Source organism: Chenopodium album, chromosome 20 (genome assembly GCF_948465745.1).
Source record: "Chenopodium album chromosome 20, dcCheAlbu1.1, whole genome shotgun sequence".
In the NCBI taxonomy this organism is placed as follows: Eukaryota; Viridiplantae; Streptophyta; class Magnoliopsida; order Caryophyllales; family Amaranthaceae; genus Chenopodium; species Chenopodium album.
The window spans coordinates 8,404,513-8,421,132 of record NC_137853.1 but is presented as its reverse complement, the minus strand read 5'-3'; the positions used below and the strand labels follow the sequence as shown (position 1 = coordinate 8,421,132).

General features: G+C 32.6%; 2 protein-coding genes across 2 annotated transcripts; one reads left to right on the top strand and one right to left on the bottom strand.

The window, feature by feature from the left end:
* Positions 1-260: 260 nt before the first annotated feature.
* On the bottom strand, positions 261-6,016 carry LOC145596664 (agamous-like MADS-box protein AGL19). The gene is made up of 7 exons (XM_081652883.1): positions 5,341-6,016; positions 2,324-2,411; positions 2,090-2,151; positions 1,864-1,963; positions 1,330-1,371; positions 1,067-1,108; positions 261-582 (listed from the first exon to the last, which is right to left on the bottom strand). Exons 1-7 carry the CDS (start codon positions 5,520-5,522, stop codon positions 451-453), a joined length of 648 nt encoding a protein of 215 aa, XP_081509009.1. The 5' UTR covers positions 5,523-6,016; the 3' UTR covers positions 261-450.
* A 956-nt stretch (positions 6,017-6,972) lies between these two features.
* On the top strand, positions 6,973-8,481 carry LOC145596743 (uncharacterized). The gene has a single exon (XM_081652949.1). It carries the CDS (start codon positions 6,973-6,975, stop codon positions 8,479-8,481), a length of 1,509 nt encoding a protein of 502 aa, XP_081509075.1.
* Positions 8,482-16,620: the final 8,139 nt, after the last annotated feature.

The following is a 16,620-nucleotide window of genomic DNA, read 5'->3' as shown; positions in this document are numbered from 1 at the left end:
CAAATAGGTTTAGCACAACTTGAGGTTGCACTTGACCAAATGACCACTACTCCGTATGTTATTTTCTTGGCATTGAGGGAGAAGGAACTTGGCTTAATGCAATCCCATGATCTAGGACTATCATCGGTTCCACTTCACTTCTTATCAGTTTATCACCCTGCTAGCAAACGCGCAACAAAAAAGAACATGAAAAGTAAGGAGTAATTATGTAGTATGATTAGCATTTAAACAGACCAACATATTCATCTCACTGAAATCTATAACAGATAACACACTTCTCCTGATATTCATTATTTACCAGCCAAATTAAACCACAATGTAGAAGTGATTTTTGACTCTCTCATGTTCACAACCTAACTTCATAAACTTGATGATTTGATGTAAATGAAAGGTTACACAACAGACAATACACATACACCCAAATCTTTGGTTTTCTTTAGTTAGTTAGATTTACTGCAGCAATCGCGTGTTTCTGCTTTCCGGCAGCCCTATAAACAAATCGGTCTCTACATCTTCCACGCTATTCTGCTGATCATCTGCTGTTTGCCGGCTGTGTTGCGAATCCGGTGAAGATATTTGAAGCTGTTGAAAAAATATCATGTAGGTAAAACATTCACTCACCAAAATTCACATCAAAATTTGTTATAATAGTTTTGCTAGGAGGCGTATCTGATGCTGATACCAAAATGAACTAAAACCACTTGTCTAGTTTGAAAACACGTGTTTTTACTGAACAAATACCAGATTCTTCTTATTGTGGAACTTCCTTTAAATCCATTGCTAGGTCATATTTCTTTTTTGGGACGCCTTTAAATAAAGGGACGCGTCACTTTTTAATTCAATTATTGGTCAAAATTCAATTGTTATGTTTTTCATAAAACCTTTTGATAAAGAATAACAATAAAGATTATGATATATTGTACTGTACAATTGTACAAGTATTAACTTATCAACTCTATAATTATTACCTCGATAAGAAAAATGACCTATAATTTAGAGATAGATGTAGTATTACCAATTTCTATAAAGATCTAACAAATGAAATTGACAAAATGAAAGAAATTACCTTCTCTTTTAGGCGGGCATTCTCTTTGAGCAAGAGCTTCTCCTACGGGATACAAAATATAGAACACAGAAAATAAATAAGCGCGAATTAACATCTAAATACAGAACTACGTAACCCAAACATAGACATTATGTTCATTCAAAATAGATAAATTACCTCATTTATATCCCTAAATTTTTGAAAAAATCTCAAACCGAACATTGATGTAGAATGTATAGAAATCAACATGTGCTGCTGCTTTTAATATTGAGTTTAAAGCTTACCTCTTCATACAACTTGTCAATCTTCTCTCTGAACAATGCATTCTGAGAAAATACAGCAGTAAATTAGTTAAACTAAGTACGTATACAATTTTTTAAGATGAATAGAATTACTTCATCACACGAGTCAACCTAGATCAATTTGACAGGTTAGTTAGTTTGAGAGTGGAGAAAGGTAAGCACGTGATCCTCACATACATCAAAAGTGTCTGTGGTGAAGATTAAATTAAACCCTTAAGCTTAAGGTTGGAAAATACATTCAGTACCATTAAGCCAAGCTTTGGGGTTAATTTTCGTGGTCCACCACATTAATATATATACGAAGTATCTTAAATTAACAGGTCATTAAGGAAATTAAGGTTTAATTTACTAAATTTAGGAAGTGGCATAATATTTTGGTCTTTTGGACCAACTCAAAATAGATATGAAGGTGATTGATTAGGTATGGAGGGAAGGAATTTATTCACAAAAATACCCCTATGAGAAACAAATTTCGTTTCTCAATATAGGGAATTTTCCGCAATTAAGATGACACACCTTTTTTGCTCTGATATTAGAAAGACTTTTATCTAGCTGTTTCTCAAGCTCTTGAAGCTCATCAATGGAACACGCCTCAAGACCATCTCCTAGTAACTTCCTACAAACCAAAAAAGATATGATCTCATCCATGCATACTAATTAATTATTGCATTAGAAGTTAGAACAGTAAAACATTATCCAAATGATCATTAGTTGATATATAATACGGAGTAGGATTGCAAACCGTTTAGAAATTTCAAGGCTCTTTAACTTCTTCTCGAGTTCATGAGCATCTTCCTTGAATTGCTGTATGTATGAAATGAAAAATGTGCTTGATTAGTCTAATGCTGACTTAAACCGACTTATCATGACTTGTTGTGTGTTCGGGAAATGCAACTGCATCATATTACTCCCTCAGTTTCACATACATAAACCTAATCGTAGACTCTTGGACCATGGACTAAATAAAAAGTCTTACCAGCATGTTTCTGTCTGATGACACTTTACTCTTCACTCCGCGCAGCTCCTTCATATGTTTTTGGTATCGATCGATTGTCCTGGTTGCACTGCAACACCTCCAAGCCAAGCACTTATTACAACGGGCTATGTATGTATGTTATAATAGTGACAATATAGCCAATATTAGATCAACAATCAAATAATTCATTTTGCAAGTTCATTATTAGGTTATTTAGTCACAGCAAGCTAAGCTTGGCATGTCATTGATCACCATGCATTCGAGATAAAATATGTTGCGGTATGACGTCTCTTAAACAAGAACAGCATCAAAAGATATTTCCTAAGGGCATGTGAGGGCAAAGATGGTTATCAATGTTTATGTATATACTACAGATCAATTCAAATTTAATACTTCGCATATGGTAACACTTTTGTCTAGCACTAACATTGAATCAAATAAGCTATACATGAAACTGAGGTTTTTCATACTTCTATTCATGGCCTCATTATTCATGAGTCATGACTGAATAGGTTGTTGGTTTCACATGACTACTTCTCGAATTATAGTCTTATAGAACGTTGGGTTCACTGTCACTTATAATATAATCCATCCCACCAATGAGGATTGTAGCTTGAAGTCCCAAAATAGGTATAGGCAAGGCAAGTTTTGACATAACAAAAGATCTTGGCCAAAGATTGGATGAGACAAGCAAGATAGTCAAGAAATCCAAGTTTCCGGCAATTAAATATGATACTCTATCTAGCACTAATCCAGTCCCAAATTTATTGGGACTAGTTTAGTATGTTTGATTGTTTGGATAACAATGTTTGAGGGAAAGGGAAGAACGAGCTAGAAGGAAGGAATCGAAGGGGAGGATATATGAGTTGACTAATTGTATGTACTTCCCAATTCCCAAATCTTGCCACTATTAGGAGAGGAAGGAAATAGATTGTTCCCATTTCCCTCCAATCCACACCATTCTATACTATATCCAAGTGAGAATTGAAGCAATAGAATACACCATTCCTTCCTTCCAAATTCTATACAAAAACACTGTGAAAGTTAAGTTCAATTCAAAGCATTCCTCAAGCTAGTAGCCCAAGCTTGAAGATACTATACATAGGTATTCACAGATGAAATCACCCAAAGGATTAAATCAACAGAATGATGCCTTACACACCAATGAATAACCTAAAATGCTCAAAGCCTCAAACAACTCTTAAAAAAGCAAGCAACATCTTTAACACTAAACAATCCCATAAGTCAACTTGACAATTCACAAAAGATGGCATCTCATATGCCAAAATGTAACAGATCTCCAAAGCTTAATGTACATTAACACATGAGCTGATTCAGCCATAACCATCTCATATGCCTATAGGCATCTGCCAATCGCCATGTACCCTTAACGAACACAATTCTACCTTTCACACGACATATATAATCTAGGTGAGAAGTTCTAACCATCACATTTCAGTCTACTTCACATATAATAGTAACAAATTAATATGTGTAATATCATATATTAACCATCATGCATTCAATTTCAATATAATTTCTTGCAAGACAATTGATTTGCTACTTACAATGCAAAGCCAAAACAGACAAGTAATGCTACATGTTTAACTGTTTAAGGCTTGGACAAAATATAATGTCTTATGTTATCAAGTACGAGTATAATATAAATATAAAGAGCATTTTTTGAGAAAACTCCCACAAGATGTAGTAAGGTTGGACTTGTTTAAACATGCGAAATTTAGCATGTTGATAAACAAAAATTTGTTTCATACATATAAATATATGTTAATACACAATTATGAACCTTGTAATTCCGTAAGCAAATTTGAAAGAAAAAACATCATTGTTAAACATAAAGCACTTCAACAAGCAAAGACAAATAAGATATCACATGAATTCACATTTTCCACAAATAGATCCTACATTAACTTTGGTGTTGTAAAGCAAGAGCCACAAATAGATGTTCATCCCCATATAATATAAACCATTTTTAACAAAGACTAAGAAAACTTTCCATTTAAACTAGTTTAAAGGTTATCTTAATTAGACTTAATAAACACATCCCAAAATAGAAAGTACAAAAGACGACTTTAGAATCAACATTACATTTCCAAGACATTTGTTTCAATAAATAGCAAGCGCGACTAATGCAAAGTTTTTATTAATGAACACCAAAATAGCCATTTAATTGCATCATGGAATAACATACAAAGTACATTGCCTAAAATGAATTCAACCACATAAGCAAAAATATAAAGCATAACCATATATCGCCAAATATTTAAAGTCATAATTAAGACTATATATTTACTGACACATATATAAGAAGAAAAAAAAAATAACATTACATCATTTCCCAAATCTCCAAAAAAAGAAAAATACAAAAATAAAAGAAGATGACATATATAGTTAGTACTTAGTACTATACTATCTGATAATAATGTCCCACTGATGTATCTGTAATTGTATTTGATTAGTAACTGTGGTAATACTGTATATTTCATCAATATACCATAAAGGACCACCTTCATTAGATCACCAAAGATTCTTCCATTAATTATAATTTTTTTAATTATATTTTTGCAATTTTTTTGGGGAGATGGTGATTGGTGATGCATGAATTATTAAACTGACTCTTAACTTAAAGATCAATGCAATCTCCAAGAAAAATTTTATAAATTTTTATTTTTTTTGTTTAATTAATTAATTTTTTTCAACATTGATTTCAAAACAAAAGTTACTTGTATAAAATCCATGTATATTACCGTATGAGGTAAGTGTATGTTGCAATTAATTTAAAGTGGAAATGATGTGAATTTGAGAAAACGGCGACTAATGAAGGAATAAATTAAACTGAAAGTAAATTGTAAAAAAATTCCTTGCATAATACCGCATGAACCATGTGTATGTTGCAATTAATCTGGAATGAAAGAAGTACTGCTTTGAGAAATCGACGATTAATGATGGAATAAATTGAAAGATTAAAAAAAATTGAAAATTGGATGAATAAAGCGCACCTTGAGCTAGCAAACTCGTAGAGTTTACCAGTAGGAGAGAAAATAATAAGTGCAACTTCAGCATCACAAAGAACAGAAAGCTCAAAAGCTTTCTTCAGCAAACCATTTCTTCTCTTCGAGAAAGTCACTTGTCTACTTGAATCATTCTCTATCCTCTTCATTTGAGTCTTCCCCCTCACCATCTTAATTAGCTAGCTAACTACTCAATCTCGAGTGTCTCGAGACTTAAATCCAATTCGATTCGATTCAATTCAACTTGATCGACTACAACAGACCGGATCGGTATCGGTAAATGTTAAAAATGAGGGAAAGGGAAAGGAAAAATGAAAACCCTAACCCAAATTTTTAATTTTTGTGGGATTGTGGGGAGAATAATGAAGAAACAAAGACACTACTGTTCCCTGTTTCTTCTACTACCACTTTATTTTATATATTTATTTTTATTTTTTCTTTTATAACACAAAAATTAAAGAAAAAGGAGGGAAGGCCTAGGAAGGGCAGAACCTCATCTCTTTCTTCTTTTGGTAATCTGAGAAAATAATAGGTAACCCAGAAAAAGCATATTTTTTTAAAAATAAAAACAAAAAAAGAGGGTTTATTACTATATTTATAAATTTATTAATTAAAAAAAGGCTGTTGAAAAAAGAGAATATTGAGTACATCGGTGCAATATGGAGAGTCCTAATTGGTTGGAAAATATAAAATTGAGAGAAAAGAAAAAAAAAATAGATACTATAAAAAAAGGGGAGTTTCGATGCATTATCAACCTGGTGCGATTCCAACAGTAGGTGACAACTGACGCGTGGAGGGAACTGGGTACATGGGGTTCTATGATTTTTTTAATATTTTATCACATGGCCCTAGGGTATTGTTAGACCAATAGGAGTAATCTATTCCTAATCAATTTTTTACAATTATTATACAATGTGTATAAAAAATTAATTTTTGGCTAATACAAATATACAATACACTACTAGTTGTTTTAAGGCTCCGTCTATTTTAATGAAAAAAAATTTCTAAGATAATGAACTTTTTTGCTTCATACTGCGTATTTTAATTACTCCCTCCGTTTCTTATTTCTTGCAACAAAGGGGGGGTTCACGGTTCCCAAGTCAAAACTTTTAAGGGCCTTAAGCATACTTTTAATCACATGTGATTAAAATTGAAAAAGGAGGGAAGGGAAAGGGACCACCGTTTTTTGGGGGGTCACATGGGCTGAAATTTTTGGAGGATGTACTTTTCCCTCCCAAAATTTCACCAAAATTTCAAACATACCCAAATTTCATCCAAATATTCCCTCTACTTACTTTTCCCAAGCAAGTGGGGGTATAAAAGTTCCACAAACACACAAATCAGTTTCAGTTTACACAAAACACCATCAATTTGTTGTCTACCTCCTAATGAATACATTTTACCATAAAAATTCCAAAAGTTAGCACTAAACTACTGCAAATCCTACCATAATTACACAGCAACTACAACCTTCTACCCTACTTAGTGCTAAATTAGGGGCAGCATCTTCTACTTTTTCTTCAAGCAAAAGCTGGTTCAGGAAAGAGTTGTCCAAAAAATTACATCCTCCACTTCATCACCATCACAGACCTAAAAACAAACCAAGGTTAGTATCTGCACATGGATTCTGAAGAATTTTTTTCATTAGAACAATTACTTGGATCAGAAAATCAGCTATACTCAAGTGACTCAGCAGATACAAGTAGTGATTCAGATGATGAATACGAAGCAGAGTGGGCATATTCACAAATTGTAAACAACCAGCAACAACAAGCAGATGTAGGAGAGAAGAGGAGAGATCTCACCATGGAACAGAAAAGGGAGATTGTAGATGCAATACTCCTAAAGATGCAAGGTGGGGAACTGCCAAGAGGGTTCTTAGCACAACTTGCAAGGAAATTTGACATTCATAGATCAACAATGTCAAGGTTGAATGCTGACATTAAGAAGCAGATGGCACAGGGGAATGTCATTGATGTCAGGTCTAAGAAACTGGGGAGGACTGGTCCTAAACCAAAAGAGTATTCTGATGAGTGGCTTCAATCTGTGCCTCTTTATAAGAGGACCACAGAGAGAAGCTATGCTGGAGCACTTAATGTCTCCCATTCAACAATTCACAGATTAAGAAAGAAAGGAAGACTCAGGACACACACAAGCACAAACCATCCAGCCTTAACATCAAATCACAAAGTGGCTAGAATGAAATGGGTTTTAAGTCATATTAACCCCATTCCAAGTCAAGGGAACCCAAAATTTGTTGACATGCAAGACACAATTCACATTGATGAAAAATGGTTCTACTTGAACCCAGAAACAAGAAAATTCTACTTGCTGCCAAAAGAAGAAGATCCATACAGATGTCAACAGTCAAAGAGGTTTAAGATTAAGGCCATGTTCATGGCAATGATTGGTAAACCATTGTATGCTAGGGATGGGACTCTATTGCATGATGGGAAGTATGGTATCTTCCCATTTGTCAAACAGCAGATGGCAAAGAAAAAGAGTAAAAACAGAGAAGCTGGTACAATGGAAACAAAGGCTGTGCAGAATGTAAATAAAGATGCAATCGGGGAAATGCTATTGGATCACATCATCCCAGCAATACAAAAACAGTGGCCAGAGGGACTCCCTAAAAATGTCAAAATTCAGTGGGACAATGCAAGACCCCATCAAGTCCCTAAAGATGAAGAGTTTTTAGCTGCTTGTCAAGCTAATGGGTTCAACATAGAAATGATCTACCAACCTGCACAGTCCCCTGACTTGAATGTCCTAGACCTAGGTCTTTTCAAAGTCATACAATCCCTCCAATATCAAGCATTCCCTACTACACTGGATGACTTAATCAAGGAGGTGGTCAATGCTTTCAATGCATTTGAAGCTAAGGCAAACAAGTACATATGGCTAACACTTCAATCAGTCATGATCAAGATATTAGAAAAACAAGGGAACAACAACTTCTCTCCACCACACATGAAGAAGAAGAAGCTGGACAGATTAGGTGTTCTACCCAAACACCTACATGTCCCTAAGGAACTCATTAAACAAACTGTCACATTTCTAGACACAATGTTCATCCCAACACCACATGCCACAGAAGAAGAAGCATACATGGAAGTAGATGCTGACTGAAGTACAGACAAGTTAAAGAAGGGACCCTGCCAATGCACAAGGACTGCCACACATAACCTTCATAGTATGTTTGCAATTCTGGTAAGAAAGCTTTTGTTTAAGGTATCCTATTACCAGCTTTTGGTTAAGACCCAATGTGTAATGCTTAGGTTATGTGTATTTTGTTGAATTTTTGTGAGCACATTAAAGGCAGTCATGTAATATTGGGCCTCAATATTTTGAAATGAAATGTGAACTTTGACTACTTTAGTTTCTGTCTTGCATGATCAACTAATTGAGGAAATGTACTCAACACATAAACAACCATCAGTAAGGGTATGCTTTTCTCACAAAGCTGCTCTATGATGTTACCTCTACACCTAGGTCAAAAGACCATAGATGGAGAAACACAATCACAGGCAACACTAAATCAAATGAGTCCCTTCATCATTTGGTTTACACAACATATACATATGGGCACATGCAATATGGGGGGACTCATTACATGTTGGTCTAATATTTGACTGTGAATGAGAACATAAATGGGACTCAACAATGCTTCAGGTAAAACATTCCCCTAGCCACATCCCCTTTACAAACTGTAACAGGAAGTAAGGACACTACTCATCAAATAACTGTACCAAAGCAAAAGGGCATACCATAAGCAAACAAACCAGTATTTTAGCATCTAAATACTCAAATCATCATACATCATCAACATTTGGAACCCAGCAATAATAACCAACAACATTAACCCACAACACAACAAGAAAAGCATAACTTATTCTTCCAAACTAATCACCACAGCATACATCATCAAAATTTGCAACATATCAACAATAGAAGGCCAGATCACAGATAATATTAACCACATCAAATGTATCACAGGGACTTAACCCCTAATAAAATCAAACAGGGACTCATTTTCCCCCAAAAAACATGCATATAAATCCAGGAAAAATAACTGGAAATTAAAAGAACAGGGAGAAGAAAGGTTATACGCTGCATAGTTAGTGGCCAGAGAACCACTCAGGGTGAACATCCCGCAGAAAGTCCCTGTAGTCCTCATCAGAAAGCTGCTCAGGGTCAACAGGCAGCCCAGATCTGACCCGTTTCATCCCTGAGAGGGATCCCTTCTTCTGCTGCTTCTCAGTAAGGGACTGACCCCCAGCAACAGCCTTAGATCCACCAGTTCCAGAAGCAAGTGCCTTCCCTTTTCCAGAACCTTCACCATGCGTCTCCTTTTCCAGATCTATGATCTCAACAGGGGTTTTAGGGTTTTTTTCAGCAAGATCTGTGTTTACCTCAGTTTCATCATCTGAGGATATGTACTCAGTCAGTTTCGCACCACGCTTGACACGCATGAAAATTGGCCTCAACCTTGCCCTACGAAGTGGTTTGATCTTACCACTACCCCTCTCACAAATGTAACGAGTGGTTCCTGGAGGAAGTTCCTCAGTTCGTTTCTCAGGGGGGAGCTTTTCATACCAGAACAGAGATCCGGAATTGGAGGACTCAGAACTCATTTTTTTGGGTGGTTGATTTTGCACAGATCTGGAATCGGAGAAGAGAGAAATGAAATCGAGATGAAGGAAACGGAGAAAGGGAGAAAACGAATTAGGGTTCCGAAAAATCAGGAGAGAGAAAGAGAGAGTCATGTATAGCGCTGAGAGAGAGGAGAGAGAGAGGGAAGATGGAACAGCCATGGAGTAATTGCAGGTAGTTGAAGACTGTATGAAATTTGAGTGGTTGGGAAGATGAACTGAATTGTTCATCAATGTGTGAGGATATAAAGAGAGATAATGTTGGGGGGGTTAATTTTTTTGGTGGGAATCATTAACTTTGGATTAGATTTAATTAGCTTTAGTGTATGTAGTTTAGTAGAAATCAGATCATTAAGCATGTTTTAGTAAGGGCATATATGTAATTTCACCTGCCAAAATTTACTAAAAGAGGAAAAAAAAAAAATTGTTGCAACAAATGTGAACCACCCATATTTAGTAAATGTTGCAAGAAATAAGAAACGGAGGGAGTATATTGATTGATGCTATAGGGAGAATTTTTATTTTCGTGAAGATTTAAGTGCGTGTCAGTGTCACATATTTCTCCATATTCCTAACATCTATGTCCTCTCCTACTCTCTACCAATTAGTTACTGTATATCTTCTTCTTTTTCTCCGCCTATTGTCCTAAGCTATGTTATTTTTTTCCGTTAGTTGAATTGAGTTAAACTGAAAACAAGTCCAAAAGAACATATCAAATTCTCTCATGTTTTTTGTACGGATATAATTCCCTGAACATTGTTGTAAATGAAAATTATCTTTCATCAAAACAAACAAAGCATGATGATACATTGAGAAGAAAATAATGTGATTTTCTAGAGGAAGAATTTAGAGTTTAGGGGTGTCAAAAGGTTGACGTAAAATAATTAGTTTATGGACAATGTTACATCTAAACAGAAATGGATCATCAAAGGTAGTAATGTAGCATGATATGTGGTTCTAGACTTCTAGTAATTTTATTTTTTTGCGACCATAAAGTATACACTGGTTTTATTTGTCAAGCACGGTTTCATACTTTCATAAAGTCGTCAAAACCGTAAGAGGGGTTGAGGAAAGAAGTGGGTTTGGAAAAAATGTACAAACAAGTTTCATGACACTGTTATTTGAAGATTTGAGGTAGTTTAAGATTTGCCAACCTTTTTTATTTTTTTATTTTATTTTTTTTATTATTTTTTTTTTTTTATGTATGTATTTTTATGTTTGGATGTCAACTAAATTAATTGATTAGTCTTACGTGTAATAATTAATACTTAAGTAGGCTTCAAAAAAAAAATAATTAAGATAAAGTCTCGTCTACTCTCTCTACAAATAAAATGAAAATATTTGGTAATCATAGTTTGTGGGAAAAAAAAAAACTATATGATCATGATACAAATCTAAGAAAATTAAATTTTGTTTCAAAACAAAAATCTAAGAAAATAAAATGGTCTACTGGCATTTCTAGATGATCATATAGTTGGTATATGATTTGTCATCATTGTGGCCTGGAGTTAGAAGCGCAAAAAACATAATAAGAAGAGAACAAGCGACATACGAGTGCGTTCTATGTACTCCCTCCGTCCCTAAATTACATTCCTATTTCTAGCATTTATTCCTCATATAATAGATTAAAACAGGAATGTAATTTAGGGACGGATAGAGTACCTAATTTTTACTTATCTGAACTTATTAAAACTTATTAGCCCTTAATAGAACTTATTTTAGTTATAAATTGAACTTGGTTTGCCCTAATTAACCCTTATTACAACTTATCTGAACTAATTTTTTCTGAACTTATCTGAATTTATTAACCCTAATTTGAACTTATTTAACCTAAATAAGTGAAAATAAGGTGAATAAAACAGGGCTTACATTTTAAAATAAATGATACTTTGTATTAAATTTTGTTCCCCTAAATAATTAATTATTGTTACTATTCATTAAGTAATGCTCTTCTTACCTTAAAGATGCGTGATTATTTTTCTTACATACAAATTAAGTACTAGTACTAAATTTTTTTATTTTTTTATATTTTTAATAGAAGTACTAGTACTAATTAGAGATGCAAGTTTAATTTCGACTTAAGTAAAAAAATTAAATATACAAAGTATACATATTGTGTCTATGAGCTTCAAGACGGATTTAGTTCAATAATCATAATTTCAAATAAAACATGAAGTTTAAATACATAGTAAATTTTACTTATGTGGTAACTATAATTTTTTTTTTTTTTTAGTGATAATGTCAAGGAAAGGTTCTTAAAGGAATAACATAGCCACAAAAATAAGAATGGAAATATTTTTTGGAGTGATAATGTTCTGGAAATGTTCTTTAAATGAACATAGCCACAAAATAAGAATGGAACTAATTTTTCCAACCACTCCATACTTGGGCTATATTTGATTTGAAAATGGCAAATATAAATTTGTACTTTATCTATTATGTTAGATACTTGTACTTAAATACAGAGTACTTAGAAAAGCATTCTGATCAACACTAGCTAATTAAACAAATGCAAAGTACAACATAACCTTAAAAACAAATGTTTGGAAAATGATGCATATCACTCATTTGTATTTCCATATTCCACCCCCATTACTACTTTATATTTGAACAAGAAAATAAGGGGATAAATATAATGAAATTAGTTATACAAAAATTATATCCTCACTAGTTTGTGCAAAATAATACAACCTAAATAATTTAATCAGAACATGATCAACGCTCAATTATTTTTGGTAAATGTAATCAAATATTACATTTTTAAGGATCATCTTTATTCATTTAATACCCTTGAAAACAAATTACTCCTAAATTAGTTAGAAATCGGTGATGTACCATTCAAATAAAATTAATCTGACCAAACTATTTAGTACCTACCAATAAACACTAACGAGCACTCATATTTATAATAGAAAAAGGCAAAAATCATTTCTACTCCGTAATTGAAAAGGATTATACTATCTAAATCCAAATTTAAAAATAAAAAGAAGGTACTCCAAAAAGTGATTTATAATTGTAAATTACAGTGGGATGAAAAAAGGGATGGTGTTAATGAAAGTTTGAGTGAGTCAAAGAGTTGTATTACTGACAACCTATTGAAGCAGGTGAAGAGGTAAGAGAAAGAGAAAAGTTGGGATGTAAACAGGAGACAGTTCTGTCGGTTGCCGGTTTCGGATTAGCATTTTAATGTGTTGCACGAAATTTACCATCAGAATATATACGAATCAGTATTCAGGTTAAAATATATTTTATCCTTCACGCTCATTGGCTACTCCGTACATTGTGGGTCATTTGTCCGTACGATTTTATCAGATTTTGTCCAATCAGAGGGTGCCACCACATCTATTTCTTACATGTGTCACGTGGCTACTCTTGTGTGACTCGTTCTGTGATGGCTTTTTCAGCTTTTCCAGATTTACACTTTTTTTTTTTTTTTTACATGAAATTTTAATTTGGAAAAATTAAGTGAGTTAGATAAAGTTCTAGTCCTTCAGCCTTAGGAGGTGGATCCAAGTCATACAACAAATGAGTACGGACTATGGAGTATGTATATACGAGAACTATATACTGTGGAGTTGAGTACGTATTTTTAAAGGTTGGAGATATAAAAGAATGTACGAGCATTTATTATGTTCTTTAATGCAATAATTGTATAGAGAATATATAGTTGATGAAATAAAATTTTACTGTACTCCGTATTAGATAAAATACTCAAACAAGGTATTATGTTCATTAATTCGTCGACTTGGTCCCTAAGCCCTAAGAGTTACACTTCTTTCAAATCTCACAAATTAAGACATGTTACTATGTTAGGGTGAAAAAAGTTAGAGTAGTCACATAAACTTTATACTACGGAGTATAAAATTGTAAGAGTATGAGAGAGGGAGAATAGCCCTATAAATCAGATAAATATGGATTGGGTGGAAGATTGGAAGAAGTATCAAGAGGTTGGACTATATCGATTAATTATATATTTGTTGCATTAAGGGAAAGAAGAAACATACCAATGCAATAGTTGAGTAGTAATAAGTAAACTACACATTAAAGGAAAGATAATGGTCATGATGATGATCTTTGAACAAAAGTTAGAAAAGGTGGAAGAGTTGTAAGGAAGTTGCAAAAGGAATTAAGGCAGTTCATATTACTAATGAATCAATCAGCGAGCTCTAAAACCCACTCACGGCCTATGCGTGGACCAAACTGATCTTTTTTTCTTTTAATTTTTTTAATTTAATTTTTTTTTTTTTTTAATTATTTTTAAAAGTATTATCCCAAAAAATCTATATTATTTTGGCTTTCACATTACCAGAAAAGTTGAGACGATGTTGTTAAAGTCGTTGAAAACATGGGATTTGGGAGTTTATATGCAAGCATCAAGGTGTCTTAATGAGTGAATTTCTCATTTCTCATTCTACAAAGTGAGTATTATTTGAATATCTACATAAATACTCCATTATTATAATAAGTTAGATGATTCCATTATTCAAATAACAACCTTTTTACTAGTATATCACTTGTACAACATTCTCTCTCTCAAAAAAGAAATATTACTTCTACAACAACTAGTTAAGCCTATAAAAGTCAAGAGTAGTAATTGTTAATTCGTACTTGCTTCCTAGTTTATTAGTGAAGTATTTACTATTGTAAAGGTCAAAATTCAAGTACTTCCAATTAGGCCTGTTCACGGATCGGATATCCGAAGACTCGGATATCAAAAATTGATATCCAAATCTGATTTGAAAAATTCGGATATCCAAAATTTTCGGATCGGATGCTTCGGATATCCATTATCCAATATTAAGTAAAATTGTTATGATTACTTTCTAAATTTCACTAATTTAACCGTTTTTTTATCGCTAAGTTGTACAAAATATTTTAACAAAAATAGTAGTCCTTTTGCAATTAATATTATCATCAAATATATTAAGAATATTACAATAAGTTAATAATACATGGTTAGTTTTATATGAACAATTTAAAAATTATATTATTTTAGGTTTTATATTTTGGATATCTTTCGGATATCGGATATACGAAATTCTGAAAATTAATATCCAAATCCGCATCCGATATCCGCTTTTTCGGATCGGATATCCGATCCGAAATGAAAACTCGGATCGGATATCCAAAAATTCGGATCGGTTGCGGATGGGATTATCGGATTTTCGGGATTCTCGGATAGTTTTGTACAGCCCTACTTCCAATTGGTCCATTAATAAAGTGCTAGTAATAAATCAAACCTAGCTATATGAAAATTAAAACAATAGAGTAAATGTCCTCACCTAATAGGATGTTTCTACTATGATCATCTTAGATATGACTATAGGTATACTTAAATCTCATTGGCTGATTTTTGATTTATTTTTTTAGCTTGGTCAAACTTTATTTAAGGGTATTCAAGGTATTTTCTGTTTTTTAATTCATTTTCTTATTTTCCATAATTCAATTAATGAATTTCTGAAAATATTATTTTAATTTTCGAATTAATTTTATCTAAATCTAATTTTAATAAAATCTAAAATTAAGATTAAAAAAAAAAATCGAAAATTTGTTCTTCGTCGTTCATCGATGTTCATCAATGTTCTTCCTAGTTCTTCCAAATTTTTCATCAAATAATGAAATCAACCACGATTTTATGTTCAATGTACCTTAATTTCAATCGCGCATCAATGGAGACCGAAAAAATAGGCCAATTTTATACAGCCATTGCGCAACTTTATGGTACATATAATCGGTTTTTTCATCCTGTGGGTGGGTTCTTAATCTTTGAATAACATATTTTAATTGTACAAAGTCAAGCATCAGATTCGAAAATAGCGATTCAAGGTATAAGAAATAAAAAAAAATTAAGTTTTGAGGTAATATATGTTCGTCATGAAAATCTGAGAAGAAACCGTAACACATTTTTTCTCACAACTTTGTTTGATCCAAAAAATCGAAGATCGAATTATAAACACTGTTTGTGATTAAGGTATTGACCCAAATTTGAATATGACATAACCTTAATTGAATTTTAATAATTGTAAACAGATAATGACCAAACGTAACATTGGACATTTCCAATTATTATAACAGAATTTACTTCGATGTAAATTTATAATACGATGAACCTAGACATTTATTCGAACTAATCAGTAAACAAAAATTATGGAATCGATATATTTTAAGTTTAGAAATTGCATTTTAATATTGGAAATCACTTATTCTAATTATGATCTTTTCCTAAATTTATATCTTTTTAAATTTTGAATAGATTAAATATTGGTAATCAGTTATTCTACATAGGATATTTCCTAGTTTATTATCTCTAAAATTTAAATGATTTTTATCTTTTAAATTTTAAAAAATCTTTACAAACAACAGCGTTAGGGTTTTTTGCTTCACATCTTTATCATCCTCGCATATCCTTTTCAACCAAATTTGTTTCACACTTTGCACAATTATTTTTGTTATTCAAATCATGGTGAAAAAAGCTAAACCCAATGTAAGTATACTCGAAATTGAATTTGTTTTTTGCTATGTATTTTAACCAATATTTAAAATTAAATTAATTTTTTTTTTATGCGTATGATGAACAACTTTTTATTTTTTTGAAGGAATTATTTATGAACATTGA